Source organism: Protopterus annectens, chromosome 11.part0 (assembly GCF_019279795.1).
Source record: "Protopterus annectens isolate FY-2018-M chromosome 11.part0, PAN1.0, whole genome shotgun sequence".
Classification (NCBI taxonomy): Eukaryota; Metazoa; Chordata; order Ceratodontiformes; family Protopteridae; genus Protopterus; species Protopterus annectens.
Window position 1 is genome coordinate 609,772,816 of NC_056745.1, and position 26,891 is coordinate 609,799,706.

The 26,891-nt window shown below is 41.4% G+C and overlaps 1 protein-coding gene across 1 annotated transcript in view; it reads right to left on the minus strand.

Moving 5' to 3' along the window:
* The window catches only part of CAPS2 (calcyphosine 2), a 2,181,571-nt gene that overhangs the window by 1,958,865 nt on the left and 195,815 nt on the right, over positions 1 to 26,891 (minus strand). Inside the window, exon 4 of the mRNA XM_044087229.1 lies at positions 24,066 to 24,257. Within this exon, the coding sequence (XP_043943164.1) occupies positions 24,066 to 24,257 (192 nt within the window). The remainder of the gene's footprint in view (positions 1 to 24,065; positions 24,258 to 26,891) is intronic.

The window sequence follows — 26,891 nt, forward strand, 5'->3', positions numbered from 1 at the left end:
TACAGGAATATAACCTAGCGTAACTCCTAATGACCACTAATTGCTGCATTTCTACCATCCAAGCCACTTTTAGAGCATGTTTTGGCACCTGAGAAACATTGGAAACAATATCTTTAACATAGAATTTCTCCTCTGCAGGCAATGAAGCAACAAACTTTTCTAAACTGTACATGCATCTCAACTCAAACTTCCAATAAAACACTGGTAACTAAATATTTAAAAAGCTATCATGCTGGACTGCGTCAGCTTCCTTCCCCGAGATTCTAGCCAACTGCTAAATTAATCTAGAGGGACTGGGTAAAAAAGAAGACAAGGTCTTCTTAATAAGCAAATGTCACTGGGGACATGAAGCAGGGTCCACAAACAAAAGGGCTTGGAGGCCAGGCAAGGGCGATAATGCCCTAAATTTCTTAAACTCTTCCTTAGGTAAAGCCTCAATGAACACAGGAGAAGTACAGGCTTTCTAGAAGACATTCCCGCAATGTTCCCTCTAAATAACAAAATGAAGTCTATTTGTATAGGGAAACTATACTAAATACTGTACTGGGGAAAATACAGCAATTTCAGTATCACATAAACCCCCAATATAAATTAAATAAAAACTATTTTTAGCTTAACATAAACAAAAACAGCCTAAAATAGCCTTAGACCAAGAATTAAGTATAATATTAAGTAAAATTGCTGTCAGAAATAGCAATTTAAATGAGAAATGTGTTTAAAAAGTTATAAATCTACTCAATCACATCAAATAATAATCCAAACCTTAGACAGGGAACTAAATATCAACTTAAAAAAACTGTCACAAATGTTTCACAAACAGAATGGTGCCTAAATAGAGATTTAAATGAAAAAAAAATCATTTAAAATGCTGCAAATGTGCTCAATTATATCAAATAATCATAGCCCCCCCCCCAAAAAAAAATGTGAAAACACCAAGTTTCCCACTCAAAACTTTCAAAATAAGTTTTTAATCAACATATATAACAGCTGTAACTTACATGTCGTTCTGGCATCACAATGCAATGCAAGGAACTGCACTAAAACAGTCTTAGTGTAGAAACGAAAGTTATTTACTTAGCATAATGATACAGCTATGCTCCCTGATTTTTGTCTGGTTCAACACATGGTTGTCGGATCTGACCAGATCCGACCTTGACACTAACTCTGAAGCTTCTTTGGTTCCAGGGAACTGACTCCTCCTCTATCTGTAATTCCCTGTACTCCACCCTAATACCTCATATCAAATTTGCCTAACACAAGTATTTTACAACATTGTACATATTATAGTAGTTTTAACTAAGATAAAGAGGCAGACAGAAGGCAACAGTCCGAATAGGACTGTTCACAGACAGGGAGTTGAGAAGTAGCACCCGGTCAACCTGAAGTCATATCTATAAATTTATGAAGGTGGAAGGAGGGAGGATGTTTAAACCGGACAAAAATCAGACAACGTGGCTCTATCGTTATGGTAAGTTCATAACTTTCATATCCAGTGTTGTCTATTTTCCTCAGATTCAACACATGGGACAGATTCCCAAGCTATCAGGGTGGTATCAAGGAAGAACGTTTCTGAGGATGGTGGAACCAACAGAAGAACGTGACCCAGATTGTAGATCCATTTTATTATGACACACAAAAGTATGGCTTGTAGACCAAGTCACTGTAGCACAAATGTCATCAATGGGAAGGCTTCTGGAAAATGCTGCTGAAATGGCTACTGCTCTAGTGGAATCAGCTTTAGGCTTAGATTGTAAAGCCAGTTTCTTTTTGTTACAGACAAATGAAATGCATTCTGACAGCCATCTCAAAAAGGTAACTTTAGCGACAGCTTTTCCCAGTTTTGGCTTTGAAAAGAAAAACTGATCAGATTTACTTAAAGTTTTAAAGTCTTAAAACTTAAATCCTATAATGTTTAGCTAACATTCATTCATGTGTGTGTTTATCAGGCATTGTCTAACAAATAATATTTTTTTAGCAGAAGCTAATAATTATGTGTAGGCTTGTGAAAGCTCATTTTGTGTCAATGTGTGGTGTGTAAATTTAAAAACAGTCTTTTAAAAATGTTTTAGGCAGGAAATACTTACCATGTTTTTTAAGCATTTTTTTTCTTTAAGCAGTTACCTATGATGCATGAATCATGTGACTATAGGGAAGGGTATTTAAAAGATGGTGTTTGTGCTTATGCGTTTGATTCTGATAAAGTATTTTTATACGAAAGTGCTCAATCCTGTTTTGTTTTATTAAAGTAATGAAACTTCTGTTGGCCTGCATTTTTCATTCCAGGAACTTATTGTTGGTTGTGGATTAAACTGATCAGATTTCCAGAATTGTTTTGTTCTATGAAGATAGAATCTGACTTGACAACGAACATGTAGTGTATGTAACATGTATTCAACCTTTTTGGAGCATCTGGGAAAAATACTGGCAAAATTATGGTATGATTTAAGTTAATTTCCAATGCCACCTCTGGAATCAAAGATGCATGAGTTCTGAGAAAAACTGTCCTTGTGGAAAAAAAAAGATAAGAAGGTTTGCATGAAAGTGCTTGTAATTCCAAAATCAGTCTGGCCATCAGAAAAATAATTTTCCAAGTCAGAAACTTAAGGTCTACTGTGACTGCAGGTTCAAAGGAAGGTTGAGTTAGAGCCTGCAGCATAATCTAAAAAGGTAATGGAGGGTGGCCTAATGATTAAGGTGTTTGCCTTACAAACACAAGGTGCAGGGTTTGACTCTCACAAGGGATAATTGGCTAGGCTTAAAATGGCTTGCAAGGGCAGTTAACCTAGTACTAATCTATGAACCTAAAAACATTTGATATGTTTTAAAAGGGTTGGGAGTGTGGCCTAATGGTTAAGGTGTTTGCCTTACAAACACAAGGTGCAGGGTTTGAGTCTCACAAGGGATAATTGGCTAAGCTTAAAATGGCCCACAGGGGCAGTTAGCTTAGTACTAATCTATAGGAATGGGAGGGTGGCCTAATGATTAAGGTGTTTGCCTTACAAACACAAGGTGCAGGGTTTGAGTCTCACAAGGGATAATTGGCTAAGCTTAAAATGGCTCACAAGGGCAGTTAGCTTAGTACTAACCTATGAACCTATGAACCTATATCCCATGGAGAAACTGGATCCCTGATGGGATGTTGTAAAAGACAGGTTATTCTAAAACAGGGTTTAGAAATATTTAGGGAAGCTACAGAGGCATCATTATGGTCTGTGTGGAAATTGGAGATAGCTGACATTTGCACTTTGATGGTGGAATAACTTGAACCTTTGTCAAAAAGTTCAGATGATAATTCTAAGATGAACAGAACAGGCACCGAGAAAGGGTCCAATCCTTTGGAAATGGCCCAGATCAAAAACCTGTTCCATTTGCTATGGTATACTTTTTCTGTGGCTGGCTTCTGAGAAGCCGATATGATCTTGACAACTGTAGTGGGATGCTTGGCATCTCTGGCTATGGTCAAAACTGGAAAAACCTTGTGGTTAGTTTCATGGACATCTTGTCCAGAGGAGGCAAATCCAGTCAAGTGAGTTAGAAGATCTGGATAATGATCCAACATCGATGGGGATGTACTAGTAGAGGCCATAGGAAGGGGAACCATGTTTGTCAGGGCCAGAAGGGAATAATGAGGATCACCCTGGCCTTACACTGTCTGGCTTTCTGGATAAACGTCTTCATTAGAAGTAAGGAGGGAACACAATATAGAAGGCCAATTGTGGCCCACAGCATCCCTCGGTGATTGACCCTAAAGAGAGACCAGGACAAAGTAACTGCTACATTTGTAGTTGAGATACAAGGCAAAGAGGTTGCAGCAAGGTTGGCCCCAGTGACAGAAGTACAAGGTTACCACTGCTGGATTGAGGGACCACTCATGAGGCATCCGGATAATTCTGCTTAATCTGACCACTAAAACACTGGATGAACCCAGGATGTGCATTGCTATCAGAGGTGTGAAGACATCACCCACTGCCAGACCCTCATGGCCTCTTGACAAAGCAGGTAGGAATGGGCTCCTCCTTGTTTGCTGATGTTCTGTACCACTGTCATATTGTCCATCTGTATGGCAATCACATCCTTGTGAAGGAGATCCTGAAAAGCCTGCAATGCTAGCAGGACTGCATTCATCTCCAAGATGCTGTTGTGAAGATTGACCTCTACAGGCGACCATGAACCTTGGACTATCCTCCCTTTAAAATGCCCCACTCACTCTAGAAGGGAAGTGTCTATGGTTATTACAACCACTAGTGAGTCCATGTGAAAAGGGCAACCTTCTGTCACAGAAGAGGATGTAATCCACCAGCCAATATGTCTTCTACAGATCTCAGTTAGACAAATCTTTACATATAATGAATGAATGCTGTGAGACCATTGTACTGGTAGGGTCCACTGGACTACTCTCATGTGGTACCTGGCTAGTGGAAACATCAGTATTGTGGATGCCATTATCCCCAAGAGGTGAAAAGATCAGCCTCGCTGAAAGCAATGGATGATGAAGTACCCACATAACTGTTAGACATAAAGATAAAACCCCGGTCTGGGGAAGTCTGGCAATCTGTAGGTTGGTACTGATTTGGCATCCTATGAATTCTATTTGCTGTATTGGTGTAAGATGACATTTGGGAAAATGTACTTTTATCCCTAAGTTCTATTACAATTGAAGCAAAAGATCCAGATGGTGTAACTGCAGATGCTCAAAGGTAGCAGTTAGGAGACAATCGCTGAGATAGGGGAAAACTTGCACCCCTAGCAGATTCAAGTGCTCTGCGCCACTGTCATTATTTTGGTGAACACCCTGGGGGTTGTGGTGAGACCAAAAGGCAGGGCTCTGAACTGGAAGTGATTGGCTCCCAGCCAGAAACAGAGAAGCTCCTGGAGTGCTTCTCTATTTTCACATGAAAGTAAGCATCCTGGAGATCTGTTGGGCACATCCAAGCATCATTCCTCAGCAGATGCAATACTGACTGAATCATGAACATCTGGAATTCTGTCTGCTTCTCAAACTGATTCAGGTGACTGAGATCCAATATTAGTCTAAAGTTCCCCATTTTCTTAAGAACCTTGACTAGACTCCAGATTCTAACTTGTCTTGTGGGACCTGCTGGATGACTCTTTTTTCATGTACTTTGACAGGATAGAACATCAGGAATGTTTCTCTTTTTCTGTGGATGAAGGGAAAATGGAATCAAATAGCCTCTGGAAATGATCTTTAGCACCCATTAATCTATGTTTATGTTTTGCCAGGCTTGTGGGTGCAAAGATAAGTGCCCCCTGACTGCCTCCAGAGTGCAACAGTCAGGCAATCATTCAGGGTGCTGATAGGCCCACTTTGAAAAAGGACCCCAGAAACCCTGGTTGTGTGGTTTGCCTTTCCCCCTGTGGTGATATCTATTTGAATGACCTCCATCTCTGCCACAAAGAGGTCTAGCCACAGCAGAGTCATGGTAGGAGCTCTGTGATTTTCAGAACCACATCTTCTTCCCCATTCTCTCATTCCTAGAAGAGGATCTTTAAGAAGTGGAAGAATGGAGCCCACTGCAGAGAGAGTCTTGCCATCTTGCTAGCTCCTGGTAAGTGTGCTCTTAACTTTGCGTTCAAAAAGCATGGACCCATTATAGGAGGCAGTTACAAAGGATGTCTTGAAGCCTCCTGTGAAGTCACAAAGACATATCCAGGCAATACAGTGCATAGTGATGCTACTGCCTGCTGCCTTAGCTGTGCCATCAACTTTGTTAAAGAGCAGTTGCCTGGCTACTTTGGAGGTTGACTGTAGAGTATACAGCTGGGAGTCCACCATCTTCTGAACATCTGCAACCAATATATCTGAAAAGGATTTTGACAATTTATTAGTCAAATCACTCTGGAGCCTAGTAACATGAGCCAAATAATTCAGTGATCTAAGAGCAAAGGTCACTGAGGCATAAGTCCATTTCCCAAACCTGTACATCTCCTTAGACTCCATGTTAGGAGGATGAATAGAGGAACTTTCCTCAGATAATTCATTTTCTGTAGCTGCTATTACTTTTATAATTCTTGCAGAATGTAATCTTTTCCAAAAAAAAAAAAAAGATGAAGCCAAGGGCCTGGTAGACTGAACTTTGACCCTGCCTGGAATAGTTTTGTTATGGTGAGTATAACAAAAGGTAATAGCCTTAGACAACCATTTGGAAATAGTCTGTTTAGACAAAGGTTGCCCCATTTCCTTACCTTTACAAGAAATGAACAATTAATCAAAATATCTGAAATATTTAATTTTGTCAATATAGTATCCGAGTTCTCTGTGGACATCCAAGATATGGAGCATCCTCCTCCCTCATTTTAGGTTCAAGAAAGAATACAGGGAAATGGATAATTTGGCTTAAAGTAAACTTGGACACCACTTTAGGCATAAAAAAAGGATTAGTTCTCAAAGTACTCCTGTCCCTATGGAAAATGACATAGGATTGACTCAACAATTAAGAGCTTGCAACTCATATACCCTTCTTGCAGAGGTCAGAGCAATCAGTAAAACTGTTTTCCATGTTAAGAACCTCAAGTCAACCAAATTACCTGGTTCAAATGGCGCAAGTGTTAGCTTCTGTAAATCAAAACTAAGATTCTAAGAATGGGCCACTGGTTTACTTGGAGGCCTCCTATGCAAAACTCCTTTTAAGAAAATGTTGTCGTGAAACTGCCTTGAAAGAGGAGGAGGATCCAAAGGCGGCAGACATGCTGAAATGCCAAGAAATGAACCTTGATAGAGGAATAAGAAAAGTCATGGGATAGTAACTCACACAAACACTGCAAAACCAGAGAACAACCAGCCATGAATGGGTGCTGGTTATGTTGTTGGCATCAGCTAGAAAATCTTTTCCAATATGATTTTCTAGTGGCAGTCTTTATTGCCTCCATTAGTACCTGCTGCACATCATCAGAAAACAGGTGCCTAAAAGGAATTAAGACTCTATCATCCAAGCAGTCAGTTGAAGCTGATTGATGACAGAGTGTGCCAAACACCCCTGTTCTTGTACATCTAGTCTGGCCATTTCCAAAAGAAGAGAGAATAACAGTTGCCTGGGCCAGAAGGCAGTCATCACAATGGCCTTCATGGATTCCTTCTGAATCTTCAGTAGTATACTGAATATTAAAGGAAATGGAAGAAAAGCATACAGAAACATTCTTGTCCAAAGAACAAAAGGCATTTGTCTTCTAGATTTTCTTGCATGGAGTCCTGTTCAGACAGGGGGCAAAGAGTTCTACTTGAAGAACTCCCCACAGATTGATCAAATTTTAGAAGACTCCCTGATCAAGCTTCCATTCATGAGGATCTGCCCTGGTCCTGCTTATCTTGTCTGCTACATAATTTTGCTCTGATGGAATGTGAGATGCCTGTAGAGTGAAATTGTACTGTGAAGCTATATCCCAAGCTAACATGGCTAGTCTTGCAAATTGTGTATGACCTGACTTCCCCCTGCTTGTTGATGTGCCACAAGACTGTGGTATCATCTGTAACCACTTAAAGAGGTCCCAGGGACCAAAGATACTTCACACAGTTGAGTGCCTTGATCAGGGCAAGCATCTCCTTGATATTTTTATACCTGCATCTGTCCCTTGGTGTCCCAGGAGCCCTGCACTTTTATCCCTCCTGAAATTGCTCCCCAAGCAAAGTCCAAAGAATCTACGGTGACCAACTGCTTGGGAGCAGGGAGGGAGAAGAGGATACCTGGATTTAAGGATATCTGCTGTCTCCACCAAAATATTTTTCTTCTGTCAAACCCCAGTACTTGGATTTGAAAAGATAAAGGGTGTTGATGCCAAGACCAAAACGATTTCAGATACCACTGGATTTTTCTCATGTGGAGTCCTGTCAGGGGTATCATGAGAATCACAGAGGCCTTGAAACCTATAATCCTGAGGTATTCCTTCACATTGAGAGAAGTCAGAGTGGAAAACCTTAGAAATGGATTTATATATACATTTTTTATTTTCCTGTGGAAGAAAAGCTCTTTGCACTGAGATGACTTAGCTGACATCCCAAGGACACAATCCTGTGTGAAGCAGTCAAGAAAGACTTTTAAATGTTCTCTTGGAATCCCAGCTTCTGTAAGAGATCTCTCACCTAAGAAAGAGATTCCTGACAGTCTGAAAAACAAAAACATTACAAAAATAACCAAGTATTCTAAATATGGAAAACTGTGGATACCATGTTGCCTGCAATGAGCTATAACTGGATATAGACAGTTTATGAATAGTGTTGGTTCCGTGGATAGTCCAAAGGGTACAGCAGAGAACTGATAATGTCATCCAGACACACAAAACCTTAAATGTCTGAAGTCTGGATGAATAGGGATGGGATGATAAGCATCTTTAAGTCTAGTGTTGCCAGGAAACCTGAAAGAGGAAAAACAGGTAACTGGCTGTGAAGTCACATAATTTTGAGTTTGGATGCTATCATAAACAGGTCTAGGAAAGAAAGATCCAGAACCGGTCTCCAAGAATTTTCTTTCTTTGGCACTAGAAACATCCTTAAATAAAAACCCTTCCCCACCTGGGAAGGAGGAATTGGTTCTATCACTCTTTGGGACAGCATGTGGTGAAGAACCACTGGAAACAAAAAAGTCTGATCTGGAGGATGAGGAATGTCCACCTGGAAAGGAGGAATGTTCTTCCACTACTATCTGTAACCTGATGAAAAATTTTCAGTACTCATTTGTCTGAAAAAAATCTGTTGCCAAAGAGAAAAAAAATGGAGATTCAGACTTTCTAGAAGAAAAAAAAGGGGCCAAGGTGGGAGGAGTTTACAAGGTCTCAAACAGTCTTTCAGACTCATTGGGCTATCCCTGGTTTTGGGAGTTTTGAGGCTTATTTTGGACCCCCTTTGCCATTTCTTCTTAAATGTCTGTTTAACCGCATTTTGTTGAGCCTGTTTATTCTGCCTTTTTTCTCCAAAACTAGAAGAGTAGATAGAAAATATGTTGGATAATTTGGAAAAGGAGGGCTGAAAACCTTCCTTGATCAGCTCGTGCCTTCATCACATGTTTTGATCACCTCTACAGTAGAGGGGCCAAACACAAATTCTTTATCCAAGGGAGAATTTTAAAACTGATTTTTAACATAATCTGTGAGATTCTGAGAATGCAGTCATGTAAACCTCCTCAGTACAAGTACCAGTTGCCATAGCCCTAGAAGAACGATCAACAGAGTCATACACACACTGTAAACAAGGAGTAACAGGAAGAAAGAATAGTTGTGCAAAATCTTACCATAACTATAGATGCCTTTCTCTTCTTTGTTGCAGTATTCTTTACATGAGAGATGACTACCATAAGTGGTTCCAATGTCCAGCCAGTATACAAAAGCCTTTTACTACTGCAAGGTAAGATGGAAGTTGCACATAGGTCTGCAAACAGTGCAGGCCATAAAAGTGCACCATCCTCAGAACTGAATGCCCCAAGTAGAAACACCAGAGGAACAAAAGGAAGTAAACGTACATCCACAGAAAAACATGAACCAGGGAGAAAGGTAGGAGGGACAGAATACTGCAACACAGAAGAGACGGACATCTATGGTTATGGTAAGATTTTACACAACTATTCTATGTTGTTCTATTCCTATGCTGCAGTATTCTTTACATGAGGGAGAGTACCATAGCTCATGAAGAAGAGAGGGAGGAGGGAGGAGGAAGGAGTAGAGGCGCTCTCTAGAAAGCCATGAAAAATGGCTCTAGCAAAGTCTGCTCTGGATCAGGAGATGCCATCCAACTTGTAATGTTTAGTGAAACTCTGAGGAGAAGGCCAAGTGGCTGCTTCCAAAACAGAAGTATTATCCAACCCCTTGAAAAAGGCACCAGAAAAAACAACAGCTCTAGTACAATGAGCCTTAACAGGTGAAGATTGAGACTTACCATGAAAAACATAAAAATGAAATGGCCTTGGAAATCCAAGTAGAAATTGTCTGCTTGGAAGCAGCCCTTTTCAGAGCCCTGGGATGAAAAAACACAAAAACTGATCAGATTTCACGACAGCCTTAGTTTTATAGAAATACATTCTGATTTGTCTGTGCACATCCAAGGTATGTAGGACCCTCTCACTAGGGGACTGTTGAGAGGGGAAAAGGTGGACAAATTAATAGAGTGATTAAGTGACAACTTATATACAACCTTGGGCATAAATTAAGGATTAGTACACAAAGAAACCATATAGTTGTGAAAAACTAGAAAGGGCGGAAAGGCCATCAAAGCCTGAAGCTCAGACATCCTTATAGCAGAGGTGATGGCAAATAATAGTGCAGTCTTCCAAGTACAATGTAGCACAGAAGCTGTGGCTGAAGGTTCAAAAGGAGCCACAGTGAGTTTTTCCAGAATATAATTTAGATCCCAAGAACGGTAAAAGGTTTCCTGGGAGGCTTTATGTGAAGGATGCCACTTAAGAAATGTTTTACCTCTATATTAGGAGCCACTGCAGGAGTCAAAGGCAGACAAGCAGAAATGGCTGATAAATGAATTTTAACAGAAGAATAAGACAAGCCAGTCATCAACAGTTCACACAAGTAGGACAGAACCAAAGGAATGTCCACTGATAGTGGATCTAGGTCACGGGACAGACACAGATGGAAAACTTCTTCCATTTTGATGGGTAGGATTTCTTGGTATTGGGTTTCCTGGCCTCCTGCAGAACCCTAAGCACATGCTCAGAAAAGAAGTGTCAGAAAGGAATCGAAAATTTATCACCCACAACGTCACATGCAGAGTTGACAGATGTGGGTGTATGTAGTTCCCTTGTCTTGTGTAAGAAGATCCACCATGTGAGGTAACTTGTGATGACTGCCCTTGGCTAAATGCAGAAGAAGAGGGAACCAATGCTTTCTTGGCCAAAAGGGGTCACCAGCAAGATTTACAGTTTGTCTAGTTGAATCTTCAGCAAGACTTTCTGAATGAGAGGAAAGAAGGAGGAATGTGTATAGAAACATTTCTTTCCAAGAAATTGAAAGGGCGTCCACCTTCAGACCAGAGGACCTGGGACTCTGGCACAAAATTGTGGAAGTTGTCTGTTTACAGGGGAGGCAAAGATATCAACTTCAGGTGTACCCCACCGGTGGAGAATGTCCAGAAACACATCCCTGAGAAGCATCCATTCTTGGGATTCAGTCATAAACCTGCTGAGTGTGGCTGCCACTACATTCTGATTGGAGGAGATATACAATGCCTGCAGAGTGACCTGGCACTGATCTGCCAGCTCGCACGCCATTAAAGATAGCACAACAGAAAATATGATTTCATCCCCCTCCCCCACATTTGTTTACATACCAAAGTACTGTAGTATTGTCTTAGGGATCCTGGATGTAAAAGAGCATGAAAAGCTTGAAGAGCTAGCAGACAAACTTAAATTTCTTTTATGTTAATGTGTTCTTGCCTTTGAGAAGGGGACCAAAGGCCTTGAACCTTTAAGTTTGCAAAGGCTGTCCCCAACCCATGTCTGAGGCATCTGTGAACAGGATTTGAGTAGGAAGAGGAGGATGCAAAGGAAGGCCTGGGTTTACTGAAAACTACTGAATCCACCAATGTAGCTCTCTCTTTAGACAAGGAAGAAGAGGAAATACAAACTCCAATGGGTGTAGATACTGTCTCCTAACTGACTTTAGGAACCTCTGAAATTTCCTCATGTGCAGTTTGGCCAGAGGCAACATGGAGATAGTGGATGCCATCAGTCCTAGCAGTTTGAGAAACTCCCTGGCTGTCACAGAGTAAAAAAGGAGAAGGTTTTTGAAATATTCTATAAGAAGAAGTCGTTTTTGAGGAGGCAGTGAACCCAACATTAGGTCTGTCAGTATCCTGCATCCCAGGAAGATATGGACATGGGAAGAGGGTGAGGAAGGACTTTTGAAAATGTATTGTGAAACCCAATCTTTGCCAAAGGAAAATGATGAAAAAAAAGATACTATTGCAAAGTCTCTGGAAGTGATGCCTGGAGCAGCAGGTTGTCCATGTGATGCACCTGCACTGGCCCAGTAATCAAGGAGCCTCATTCCTCACCACTGCAACAGTGAGGGACGCACACACTGGGGGGGAGGATGACAAGTACACACACAGTAAAGTACAATTTCCCTTAAGAGCACACAGAGATCACAGTCTGGGGCAGGTTTCTCCTTCTTTCTCCAGATCCCCAGTAATATTCCCCATTGCACAGCTATAGAGTTGAGATTTCAGCTGAGTGGCCAAGCTAAGACCTCCAGCACCCCCTCTGTCGAATCAGTGCTTTGTGTCCCTGCCCAAGTAGCTGACACACACACACACACACACACACACACACACACACACACACACACACACACACACACACACACACACACACACACACTTTGAGATTTGATTTACACACAAAACACTACTGGGAAAGGCTGGCACAGGTTTACTAGCTATGCCCCCTTCTGCCCAGACTATAAGGTAGATTTTCACTGCCACCAACCGAGGTCCTTATCCGCTACTTTAAGGCCCTTAGCAAAGGGTGACCAATCTTCCTGTGTAATGTTACTATTAATCCAAACAGTAGTTTGACCAAGGGCCAGGCTATTAGGAGTGGCCTGTACAGTGTCACCAAATAGATATGCAAGAACTCTTAAGAGCTTAAATATGTCTCACAGATATCAGTCACAATGACAGGTTTAAATATATTTAATAATACATAATAAAAGAACAATGCAATATTCAGTAAGTAATCACTTACATCAGAGTTCAAAATCACAGAAAATATTTAAAACAACATTTCAGGACAGTCTCAAATAAAGAAAGAAAATAGCTAAGCTATACTGTAATATATTCCTATCTGAATCTAAGAGAGTTACTATGCCCTAGTTAACTTACTTACAGCAAGGGAAGTGCAGAGGTGGTGAGTGGATGTCTTTGTTAGGTCAAAGACAAAATACAAAATGCACTCACTCTCTCTCTCTCTCTCTCTCTCTCTCTCTCAGAGAGTTCTTAAATTAATATCAAATATTACTGCTGGGATACTAGCAGCATGACATCACTTTTGGTCACCTGACTTTAGTTCCCAAGCTAAACCCCCATTGTAGCATTTAACATCCCCCTGTAAAAATACATAGACAAACGGTTTTGTTCAGAGCTGTGCAGCTGAAGTCATAAAGCAATAAAGCACTTCCACATCTCAATCCTAGTAGTTATCTTTCTTTCAAGACAATACAAAACCTTCTAGCTCTAGACATTGTGTCTGCTACTGCACTGAAACTGAGAGAGAACATCTTTTGTTAAAGTACTTCAATCTCAACTATACTTAGGTTTTGCAAGCTAATCTCCTGTTAAAATACATACATCTAAACAATTACAATAGTGTATAAAAATACCTCTTCGGCACACATCTATGCAATATGACATACAGTTCTTAGTGGTAACACAAGCAATTGCGTCCTGCTGATATTCACAAATGACATATAACTATTTACAAAATTCCAGATAGCTGTGCTGGCAGCATCTCGTTCTGTCACACTAGTATATAAATCATATTAATATTCTCAAATGACATATAATTATTTACAAAATTCCACACAGCTGGGTTGACAATGTGACACCCCCCCCCCCCCGACAACTCAAGATACTTTTTCAAGTGACCCTTGAGAAATGTTCCTTGAGTGGTGTCAGCCTATCTGGGAATACCTTACGCCATTCCCTGTCTTGACAGCCCATCTGAGTTGGCATTACTAACCCCAATGCGGTGCTACACTGTCATATCATATGCCTGCAACCCTAGGTTCCACCTTAGTAACTTGGCATTTTGCTGGCTGGCTCGATGTAGCCATGTTAAGGGATGGTGGTCTGTAACTACAGGGAATTTCCTTCCATACAGATAAGGCTGAAGATTCTGCAGTGCCCGCACTATGGCTAGACATTCTTTTTCTACAGATGCATAGCATTTCTCCCTGGGTTGGAGCCTACGGCTGAGATATACCACTGTGTGCTCTTCTCCCTCTGAGGACACCTGGCTGAGGACAGACCCCACCCCATGGTTTGAAGCATCCATCTGCACAACAAATTCTTTACTGTAATCTGGACTGGCACAGGGGTGTCTTCCAAAAGCTCCTTTAAGCTCCTGCAATGCCTGCTCACATGCTGGGGTTCGCACTACCTTATCTGGCCTGCTTTTCTCATCAGGACTGTGAAGGGAGCGGCTATGGTACTATAATTGGGCACAAACTTTCTGTAGTACCCTTCTGTCCCTAAGAATGCCCTTGTGTGCTTTTTCATAATGGGGCAAGCCATGCCTAAATGACTTCCAATTTGGCAGGTTCTGGCCTGATCTTACCACTCCCAACTCTATGTCCCAGGTAGGAGACCTCTGCCATAACCACCTGACAATTGCTGGGCTTAATGGTCAACCCTGCCCTCTGTAGTCTGCCCAGCACCTCCCTGACATGCTGAAGGTGCTCTTGCCAGGAATGGCTGTAAATGGCAATACCATCCAGGTAAGCAAGGATGAAACCTCCTGCTAGGATATAATTTACCAGCCTCTGGAAAGTTACTGGGGCATTTTTCATCCCAAAGGGCATCTCCATGAACTCATACAACCCAAAAGGAGTCACAAATGCTGACCTCTCTCTAGTTCTGGGAGTCAAGGGCACCTGCCAGTAACCCTTGGTGAGATCAATAGTTGTAAGATATGTAGCCCCTCCCAGCTGCTCTAGGGCTTCATCTGTCCTAGGCATGAGGTAAGTATCTGACTCTGTGCGATTTTTAATTTCCTGCAGTCCACACAGAACCTGGTGCTGCCACATCTTTCTTTGGTACCAGCACCACTGGGGAGGCCCAGGGACTGCTGGACTCCTGGATCACCCCTAGTTCCAACATTTCCTGTATCTCCTCTCTCAGAGTCTGCTTGACTCTCTCAGGCACCCTATAAAGGGGCCTGCTTAAAAGGCCTTTGGGGTCCAGTATCCACTTGTTGCTGTACCAAGTGGGCACACCCTGGTTTCCCAGTGAACATGCCCCCAAACTCCTGTAACACTGCTCGGATTTCTCAAACCTGGGTAGGGGATAGCTGCTGGGACGTTGCTACCCCTTCTACTGAGGTGTCAGTCCGAGCCTCACTGAGGAGATCAGTCACCAGATCCCCCTCAGACTCCCCCTGCCTTCCACTGCAAATACTCAGCACAAGGGCCAACCTACATGGTAAGGTTTCATCGTGTTAACATGGTACAATTTATGCCCCTGCCTCCTGCCTACTAGTTCCAACAATTACATTGAAGGGTCCCTCCCAGGCTGTCTGCAGCTTGTTGTATCTGACAGGAATGAGAACCATTACCTGCTGTCCCACAGTATACTCTCTAGCTCGAGCATTCCTGTCATACCAGACCTTTTTCTGCCGTTGGGCTTCTGCCAGGGTCTCCTGGGCCAAGCCCATGAGCTCCCTGAGCCTTGTCCTGAAGTTTAAGACATATGCCACAACAGACTTCTTTTGAGATTCACACACACACACCCTCCCACTCATCTTGAATCAAATCTAGAGGTCCCCTCACCCTATTCCCATACAGCAACTCAAAGGGTGAAAAACCTATGGAATCCTGGGGCACATCTGTAAACAAACAATAGATGGGGCAGATATTTGCCCAACTTTCTCTTAAACTGGTCTGCAAATGCCCATAGCACGGTCTTGAGGGTAGAGTTTAACCCCTCAACAAGACCATTAATCTGGGGATGGTAGGGGGTGGTCTTTAGGTTTCACCCACAGTGCTTCCACAGACAAGCCAATAGGTCTGAAGCGAAATTGGCACCTCTGTCAGTCAGTAAACCTACCCTGATGACAGTCTCTAACAAAGCATTTGCCACCTTTTCTGCTTCAATGGAGGACAGAGCCACTGCCTCAGGGTATCTGGTAGCATAATCTACTACCACTAGGATATACTTTTTCCATGTGGAACTTGCAGTGCTCAGAGGCCCCACAATATCCATAGCTACCCTCTGAAATGGCTCCTAAATCACAGGCAAAGGAATCAAAGAAGCTTTCACCTTGTCTCCTGCCTTGCCTACCTTTGGGCATTGCTCACAGGTCCGGCAGTACCCTGTTACATCTCTGGAAATCCCAGGCCAATAAAAGGTCTGCATAATACGTCTCTTTGTACATTTTATGCCCATATGACCCGCAAAGGGAATATCAATGGGCTATGGTTAGAAGTGACAGACGGTAGGCTATGGGCACTACCAACTGCTGTATTCTCTCACCCTGTAGCCCTCTCTCAGGGGTCCACTCTCTATACAGTAACGCTCTGTCCAGTATACAGATTCCCCCTTCCCTTGAGAATCAGGTGCCTCACTAGCTACCTCCCTCAGGCCTTGTAATGTAGGGTCTGAGAGCTGAGCCTGTCTCACCTCTCTCTTGATAACCCTTCCCAGCTCCCCTTCCACAGGAAGTCTGGTATTCTCTGATAGCGTTGCCTCACTGTCAGCCTGGGTACTACTACTCACTTCTGCCCTTGCAGTCACTCTGTCCAAGGGAACATCAGTACCCACAAACAAGCTGTGGCTTACCTTAAGTCTCAATACTACAGGGTGGCTCCCTCCCTGAAGTAACCACCTCACCAGTCCTGGCTGCATGTGTGTGGTCCGTCTGGGTCTCCCCCAGGCTACCAGACCCACATGCTTGTCTCAAAGCCTGACTGCTTATAACTGCATGCACACAAGGTACTGCATTATCAAAATCATTCCTTATCAGGACATCTGGAGGGATATCCACAAACACACCTACTTGCTGGCTTCCTTTTCCACATTCTCAGTCAAGGTGAACCGTAGCCAAATGTATTTGGAATGGGGTCCCTCCTAAAGCTCTGACTGGAGTAGACTGCCAAAATAAGTAGTGCTCCTCTTTAACCACTGCAGGCTTCACAATAGTTAGGTCAGAAGCTGTGTCTCTCTTAGCAATATCCTCTTTTCCCATTTACTAAGATAGGATATAACCTCTTGTGGTAGTTCGGTACCCTTGTGGCAGTTCGGTACCCTTGTTGTCTCGAGATAACTTATTGTTGACATTCTGTCAATCCCACTTACTGGCTCTCCCACCTTTTGTTCTCCAACTTGCCTCTGTGGACATCTATATGCTACATGCCCCCACTGGCTGCATTTAAAACATCTAACCCTTGGTCCTGGACATGTACCTGGACTAGTTGCTTCCCCTGCTACTGGTAGATTCTTTTGGGGTGGTCTAGACTGCCAACCATCGGTTCCCTTAGGCCCATGAGCACCACTGGGTACCCCTTTCCTGTGCAGTGATGCCCTGCTTGCTAGGTATAGGTCTCCCTTTTTCCCAACTAATCTGCTGTGTTACATTCTCTATCCGCTAACCAGACTCTCATGTCCTCAGGCAAAGTTCTAAGGGCTTGTTCCCTCACCAAAAAGGTCTGCCAGGCCTTCAAAAGTGGCGATCTGACATCCACTCACTACCTCTGAACTTGCCTTGCTGTAAGTAAGTTAACTCGGGCATAGTAACTCTTTTAGATTCAGATAGGAATATAGTACAGTACAGCTTATATTTTTTTTATTTATTTAAGACTGTCCTGCAATGTTGTTTTAAATATTTTCTGTGATTTTGAACTCTGATGTAACTGATTACTTACTGAGTATTGTCTTGTTCTTTTATTATTTATTATTAAATATATTTAAACCTGTCATTGTGGCTGATACCTGTGAGACATATTTAAGCTCTTAGAGTACTTGCATATCTATTTGGTGACACTGTACAGGCCACTCCTAATAGCCTGGCCCTTGGTCAAACTTCCATTTGGATTAATAGTAACATTACACAATAAGACTGGACACCCTTTGCTAAGGGCCTTAAAGTAGCGGATAAGGACCTTGGTTGGTGGCAGTGAAAATCTACGTTATAGTCTGGGCAGAAGGGGGCATAGCTAGTAAACCTGTGCCAACCTTTCCCAGGTGTGTGTGTGTCTGTGGAAATCAAATCTCAAAGTCAGCTACTTGGGCAGGGACACAAATCACTGGTTGGACAGAGAGTGTGCTGGAGGTCTTAGCTCGGTCACTCAGCTGGGATCTCAACTCCTTATCTGTGCCAGTGAGGAGTCTTTCTAGGGATCTGGAGAAAAAAGGAGAAACCAGCCCCAGACTGACTGTGATCTCTGTGTGCTCTTAAGGGAAACTGCGCTTTACTGTGGGTGTACTTGTCATCCTCCCAGTGTGTACATTCTCCACTGTTGCCAGTGGTGAGGATTGAGACTCCTTAATTACTGGGCCAGTGAGGGGGCGTCACAGTCCAGAAAAGGGAAGACCTGTATACCCTGGATTCAGCAGAAAGCAATAACAGAAGCCAAGCATTTTGTAAATACTCTTGGTGCCATATAGAGACCAAAGGACAAAGCAGAAAACTGAAAATGTGAGGAAGCAACAGAAAAACACAGACATTTCCTGTAGACGGAATGGATGGGAATATGAAGGTAAGTATACCTGATATCCATGGAGGTCAGAAAAGTATGTGGAAGGATGAGTAGAAATAAAGTCTGTAGAGAGAGCTTACAAAAGGTTGGAAGCCTCTGGAAGGTGTTGAGGTGAAAAAGGTCCAGAATGGATCTCCAAGGGCCATTTTTCCTGGGTACAAGAAACATCCTGGAATAGCGATCTACCCCCCCCCCCCCTTGAATAGTTCCCTAGCATTTCAACTCCTGAAGCACCTCTGGAAAAAAATAAAGTTGTTCCTTTGTTGGTTGTGGGATTTCCATGAAGGGAGGGAGAGTTTTCCAGACCATGAAGTACCCCTTTGTGTATAAAGGAAAGGAGCCAAGAATATTGAGTTATATGTTCCTAGGCGGGGAGACAGAGAAATAGAGATGCTAAGAAAAGAAAATGTGGGAGAGGTATGGGTGGCAGTCACAGACTACCTGCCTTGTCAGGAAAGGACTACTTCTGGAAAGGTGCAGTCAGAGAGCTTAGAAGGAGAAGCTTTCCTAGCTGTCTTCGTACCTATAGAAGGAGTGCAAGACTGTTTCTTAACAAAAGCAGTTTTAGCAGGATAATTTCTTTGGAACTTAGGAACTAGAGACACAAAAATGCGCCTTAAATCTTGTAATGCCTTCCCTTCCTCCTGCAGTGACTTGAACAAATTAGCTGCAGCAATCTCAAATAAGGCATTAATGTCTAAAGGGGTATCCATAATCTTAGACTTGAAATCATCAGGGAGTGGTTGAAGTTTCAACCAACAATATCTCCTCAAGACAGAGCCTGAAGCAGCAGCTCTGGAAGATGCATCAGCTGCATCATAGCTGCATTTAATGGAATGGCCACCTGAGAAGAAGCCCCCAGAATAGAACTGAGCTGAGACTTAACTTCCAAATTTGGAAGGTCAGAAAGAAGCTGAGTAACCTTAGGAAGTGGGGCTAAGGCATACTTAATCATATGGGTGTGATAGCTGATAGCACTAAAAGCCAGGGTAGTTGAGGTGTAAACCTTTTTTTCCACAACCTTTCCATAATTCTACTCTCCTTATCAGTAGGGAGTAGCCCAGTATATGGCAGAAGTCCAGATGGTTTATCAGCAGCCACAGAAACTACAACTTGATCAGCAGAAGGGCATTTGTAAAGGAATTTACACTCCTTAGGACCTTTTAAGGGCAGGAAGTTGAGAAGCCAGAGGCTTGGAAGCAGAAGAAAAGGCATCCAGAAAAGCAGAAGGAGTAGGATTAGAATTAATAAAGTGCTTGGCAGCAGTGGAATCAATTAAAGCTATAGCTGCTGGGTCCATTTTGTGAATAGTGTATAAAAATGTTAAAGACTGAGGAACTTTATAATTCATATCTGCCTTTTTAGGGGCAGCTGACTGACTATCAGGAAAACTGCAAGCAGTAATACATACAACCTCTAAAGCAGATAGAACAGGAGGAATGGGTGTTAAGTTCTGGAAAATCTTTCAGTAACAACTCATCTGAGGGACTGAGAAACCTTAGTGTTCTCCCACTGAAAACACTACGACATTCTAGCAATACACTCAGAGAAAGAGACCCCCACCCCCATACGGAGAATCAAAAACTGAGCTCTCCTCCGAGTTTGTTTCAGAAATCTGAGGTTAAAAATAATTATTTTTCCCTATATCTTCCTGTTCAAACTCAGAATCTTGAATCTCTTCAGGAAAAGATGAATCCCTCTTTCTTGCACCCAAAGCTACTTTACAAGAAGAATCAACAGCCTGAATTAAACCCTGAGCTAGACCCAGTAAACTACTCCTATCCAAAGAAAATTAAGAAAATAGAAGGTTTTTCTCCCAAAAGGAGCTTATCCACCCAGCAAAAAAATGTAGAAGCCAACTGTAGATCCTTGAAAGTCTCAGAGGAGCGTACTCTTTGGTGGTAGTAAAGCTTGAGCTGCCAGACAGTTTGAGAGCCTGGAAATGTCCTGAACCTCCGGAAGCTGGAAGGCTGTTATATACTATGAAGGAAATAACCCATATACCTAAGGCTACTGTGATCAATATGATGAACATACATAGAAATGTAGTCCAAAACCCCATTACCCTCTCTTTGAAACAGTACTTGTAAATACAGGTCTTAAACTTCACAATATTTCCAACTGTAGGATAATGAAAATACCTGGAAAGGTATGAATCTAGTAGCACAACAGCACTTGCATTTAATTAAGTGATATTTCAGTTAGGAATTTCATGTCTACAGTAAAGACTGGTACCACTGCATTTACTTAAACTGTAGTGCACAATAGCAACAAACAGATACAACAGTTTTATTAACAAAATAGCATGGAGAAAAATATCCACATTCGTAAAATATTCAGGAACTGAATTCTGGTTAAAATGTCTAAACTATACACTTAATCGAGCATACTATAATACCGTTTTCAGATTCCTCCATTGAATATTCCTGGCATTCAAAAAGGGTTTCTGCACTGCTGAAGCATTAACTCAAAAGGTTTCTGCAGTGCAGTAAGCCTGACTGACTCAAAGATCATCTTTCCACATGGTTTTACTCAGGAAGTAGTTGTAGCACAGCCAGCAATCTACCTGCTGAAGCTGCATGCAAATGCAGCTATCCAGGTGAGTGGCTAATGCTAATGAGCCATGTGCTGCCCCCCCCACACACACACACACACACACTCAAGAAACAACTCCAGCACCAGCATAACTCAAAGAATGATTCAAATGGACCTTCTGACAGAAATAAATGCAGACAGATACAGTATTTGTAAGTAAAATTAAAGACAAAAAAAAAAAAACTAACAAAGAAATGACAAACTTGCACATAACACTAACTGGATTTTCAGTTGAAGAGTCAGACTCTTATTTTTTTGTTCTACATTCATTCAAAGTGCAGCAAGGAAGAACTGAAGAGTGTGAGATAAATGATGCACGATGGGAAGGAAGAGGGTTCAAGGCAGCCTGGAAAAGGTTTTGAGTGTTATACAGTTCTAATGCCTATGGCAGCAGTCCTAGGAATTAATACCACCTTCCTTAATGTACTAGACAGCCTAGCCACCTGTAGATTAGCTAAAATAAAAAAAAAAAACACCACTCACTTTGGCTATCAAATTATACCAAAGACCTGCTAAAACAAAGGGATAAGGCATGGAAACACTGGTTAACTAACAAAAGCAATGACAATCTACTACAGTACAAACAACTTGGGAACAAAGCTAAATCCCAAATCAAAGCTGACAAAAAAAAAAACTATTACATCACTGCACAACAAAAACACCAAAACAACAAATTCTGGGTCACTATAACTCCTGCAACCTGGAAATACTTCAACTCCTAAACTCACCACACCTCCCTCAGATGATAGCATTGCATAACATCACAGTTTAATTCCTTCTTCATAAACTCAATACACACTCTTATTAAAAACAACCAAAACACCACTCCTATCATCCCAGCTACCAATAGCAAAGCCATGAACACCTCCTACTTTAAACCTGTCCCAACCCACACCATAAAAAACTACTCAGTAAACAAAAACCCACCAGCCTACCTGAAAACAACCTCCCTTCAGAATTCCACAAATCTGCCCCAGAAGTCATAGTCTACCCTATTTCTATCCTAACTAGCCGCTCTATCACCAAAAACTACGTCCCTCTAACCTGGAAAAAGGAGGCAACTCTACTGATCTCACAAATTGCAGACCCCTTGCCATTCTTTCACTCCTCTCCAAAATATTAGAAAAAATGCATCCATTTCCAGCTGCAAAACGTTCTGTCCAACAACATCCTATCACACACAACATGGTTTTCGCCCCATCACAGCACCACAACTGCCCTCTTCAGTTTCACCAACATAATAAATCAACACAAAAATCATAACAAGTATGTCTCTTCCATCTTTCTAGACCTCTCTAAGGCCTCTGACAAATTTTCACATCAGAAACTGTTGTCAGAGCTAGCCACTTTAAATCTTAGCCATTCCTGCCTATTATGGTTCCATAGCTACCTAAACAAACGCCAGCAAGCCGTAAGATGGCAACAGGAACTATCATCTCTACTCCCTGTCATCACAGCAGTGCCACATGGTTCCATTCTAGGTCCCACACTCTTCAATATCTTCACTAACCAAATGCACAAATCCACCCCCTTGCCTCAGTCATCCAGTACGCAGACGACTCAACCCTCATATGTTCTGCATCTTCCCTCAAAAAGCTAGAGGTTACCACACAACAATCCTTTCTTGAAGTAGAATCCTGGCTAACTAAAGCAAACCTCATACTGAACCCAGATAAGACCAATCTGATGCTCTTTCTTCCCACCAAAACTCCCAACCACCCCAGCCACGTTTCAGATACATTCCTCCAACAGCACTACTATAACCCCCATCTCACAAACTAAACTATTAGGTGTTACAATTGATAATAAACTGAAATTTGACCTACACCTATCTCAAACCATGAAAAAAACACATATCAAACTTGACTCTCTATACCGCCTTAAACCTTTCCTTACTAACCAGTCCAGACTAGACATTGCCATGACTCATCTCTTATCCACTTTACTGTATGCCTCCCCCATCCACACCAACCTTAGCAAAACTGACCTTACCAAACTTGTGCCCTGCTATAACAAAATAGCAAAGTTTGTCACTAGCGCCCCACACAGATCCCACCACTGTGATGCTTTACAACAACTAAAATTGTTAGAACGTCCCCACCAATTAACCTACACCCAATTCACTCTCACCCATTGCCTAGTATACCAGCCAAATAGAACCCCAGCCTTACAACAAATACTCCAACCATATGCAAACACTTGACAACTCCGATCTTCGCATAAAACACTCCTTCAAGTGTCCAAAAGATGCCCTTTACTACCACCACATTTCTAAAATCCGGAACACAATTCCCCAACATATTCTAAACACTACTAACCCAATACAATTAAAAAACTGCTAAAAGACCACGCCTCTAGCAAAAGTATCTGCTCCTGTATCAGTCCAGGCTAATTTGCATCCACATATATCTTCCCTGCATACTGTCTACTTCCAGAACAATCACAATCAGAGTTCCCTTACCTATATATCCATCTCATCTCCACCATTCTCCTATCTCTAAACTTTTCCTCCCATCAGTCTAGGTTAACAAAGCTAACAGCACCAACCTGTTACAGAGTATAAGACAATACAATTATTATCTTCATAATATAAATCCACAAAATCAATATATCTATCATCTAAAAATGTATATGTATAAATCCGTTTGCATGTAAATCCACACCAGCTTTGTATAAATGGGGGGGAATTCTAACCTTCTCATATTGCTACTGTAAGCTCTGTAACTGTGCCTGTGATATGATCCAATAATTGTCAATGGATATATGTAACCATGTTTTGTAATGCAATTGTCAATGTATATTTTTATTTGGAGCTTTTCTCCCTGGGTCTCTGCTGAAAATGGGCTTCCACCCAGATGGACTATCACAGTAAACAAATGTAAAATAAAATAATAAAAAATAAATACCAAAGACAGACTTCTTACCAGGATTATCTGCGCAAACAATGGATTTTTTATCTTATCAAATATAAAGGACGTCAATGTGCCAACATATACATAATGATAATTCAGAAATCATGCACTGTAATTAGCAAGCAAATATCATACCTGCTTAGCATGTATTCCCCTTTCAAATTTCTGTGGTTCTGAAACAACACAATTTTTGTCTGCTATTCTCTGGGAATATTGCTTGTAGTTTTCCTTTACTTCCATTTCATACTGCTTATACTTCAGCATATACTGATCAGAAGGAGAAGGTAGGTTTTCAGGAATTATCTTCTCCTCCCGCAGGCAATGAGGCTAGCAACAGATATATAATGGGCATAAATATACAATAGTAACATTGACATAAGCAGAAACAGACAATTTAAAATAGATAAGTCTTGGTACTAAAATTCCTTTTTAAAGAATTGTATTTTTGTGTCTTTGTGTATCCTTTCTTTACCTTTAATATTCTAGATAAATTAATAACCAATCTTTTAATGAAAACTGATTAATGAAAAATGCAATAACATGGGCAAAAGAGTCATACAGTCCTATATTAAAGGGCAACCACAAACAGGTGCCCAGTTTTCCTTCACAAGTCCTGAAAGTGACTCAAAGGAACAATGAATTAAAAATCTCTGTGATTCAGATATCTCTTCCTGTTTGCCTCTCTTTACCTGTCTCTGAAATATCAATGCACATTATTTTGTTTCTGCTTTAAAACCACTTGCCACAGCACTGAATGCATCGATTCATGTGCTCTTCAGGTCACACAGTCATTGATAAACCACTGATTCCATCTACATCAAATGTTCAGTAGAAGTCTGTTTAAAACCTGCAAACTAGGTACTACTTCTTGGGAAGACTGCCAAGTCAGTCTACATGCATTGCCTGTTACAGGTGACATCTTCACACCTCAGTCAGATTCTGCAGAGGAGAGATATCTGGAACTATAATTCCAAAGCAGGAAAAAAGCAACTAAACTGGCTAACATTTAAATGTATAACAAAAGGTCACTTAGGAAATGGTCATTAACCAAAATTACAGGGCATTACTAAACATTTTAAACAATGATGCTTTTGTCACATATGGTCAGAAAAGCACAATACTGCAGGACATCCATAACAATTAAATGGGATGACATGACCATAAAAAAGGCTGTATCCTTTTGATGAATCATTATGGGGCAAAGAGTAAACTGGGGGGAGACCATCTTTAAAAGCAAAACAAATCATGACGGTTTGGCAGGGACAATTCATAAACATTTTACAATGTACAACTACAATAGCCCAGGGATATCAGTGCTTCAAAGAAGATACAAAATAAAATGAGAACATATATTTCATCTACTGAACATAGATGTCCTTTAAATTCAGAATGCTACATAATGTAGTCTGGATTTGTCTACTTATTTCAAGGTCACAGTAAGATGCAGTCCGCAACACTGTGTGCCTTTACATTTCTTTTGTCTTTTACAAAGGCATATAAAACAGCCATCCATTTATTTATGTATGTATTTATTTTTAATTTGGGGGAATTTCCATTTAATTTCATACTTCCCAACATATATAGTTACTCTTTTGGTAACAAAGTTAACTTATATTTAAAAAATTATACATCTTCAACCTCTGGTATATATATATTTTTTGCCTTTATGATTTTTGTCTCCTTCCCTGTCAGTCATTAGCCTTCCTTTAATGTGTGGTGCCCATTTGTTCATTTGCTCCCTATTACAGGCAACATGACCAATGACTTGGGCAATAGATGTTATCTATGCAAATGTGGAGGCACACTGACCTTGGCTGACCATAAACCTTCAGCCATCACTGTAAATGCCCACTGAGTGGCTCACCAGAGCCAGTCAGTGGACCATCATGAATGGCAAGCCAAGAATCTACAGAACAGAAATATCACCACTGGACGTCCTCTGCAGTATTAAAACCACCTAGTACCTTGCCCCACTCTCCTGTCACTTGCAACTCCCCTGACCCATACAATGAAGCCTTCATCATGATGAACTGCTGGGCATTTTTCTATAGGCCCTAATCCCCCCCCCCCCCGATGGCTGATAAGAGCACTCTGCATCACTGCAAGTGCCTTTTATGTTCCACCCCCCATGAGTGCATGCTCTCATATCCATACACCCCTGAAAGCTACCTTCACTGGTCTGGGAGTACAAAGCCTACATCTCATGTCTTAATTATTATTATTGTTGTTGTTGTTAATATTATCATCATCAGCATCATCTTATATTTATTTATTTATTTACATTTGTTTACCAGGAACACCCGACAGGGCCAAAAGCCCATTTTCAGTGAAGGCCCTGGGAGAAAAACTCTACAGAAATATAAGCAAAATACAATAATTAGAATGTACAATAGTAAACACAAAGTAAGATGGAGAATACACATTATATAGTTAGCCTATACAAAGTAGTATTCAGTACAGTTTTCTAGTAGATACAGATACATATTATTTTTGTTTGCATGGAAATGATCGACCAACCACAGACCACTTCTCCCTCTCCCAGGATGGACAAGCTGACATAAGCCACTCACTCTCACCCATCTCCATCCAGCTCTTCCAACTCTGGAACTGCTACTTAAACTCATGTCATCTGGGTCCTATTCAGGGCTTTATCCATCTATGTCACAATGTTGGGATCCTTCGTAATATTTTCACTTTGTGAGTAAATGAACAATAAGATTATGAGAAATGAACAATGTGATTATGAGAATGAGATGGAGCTTTTCTCCTCGGGTCTCCACTGAAAATGGGCCACAAGCCCAGCTGAACCAACCCGGTTAACAAATGTCACTAAATAAATAAATAAATAAATAAATAATGTGATACAGCAAAAGAAAGATATCCATGGACAATTTCTTAATGTACATTATATGTAATGTGGATACTTTCTTGAGTAATGTGACTGGAAATGAATAATTACAC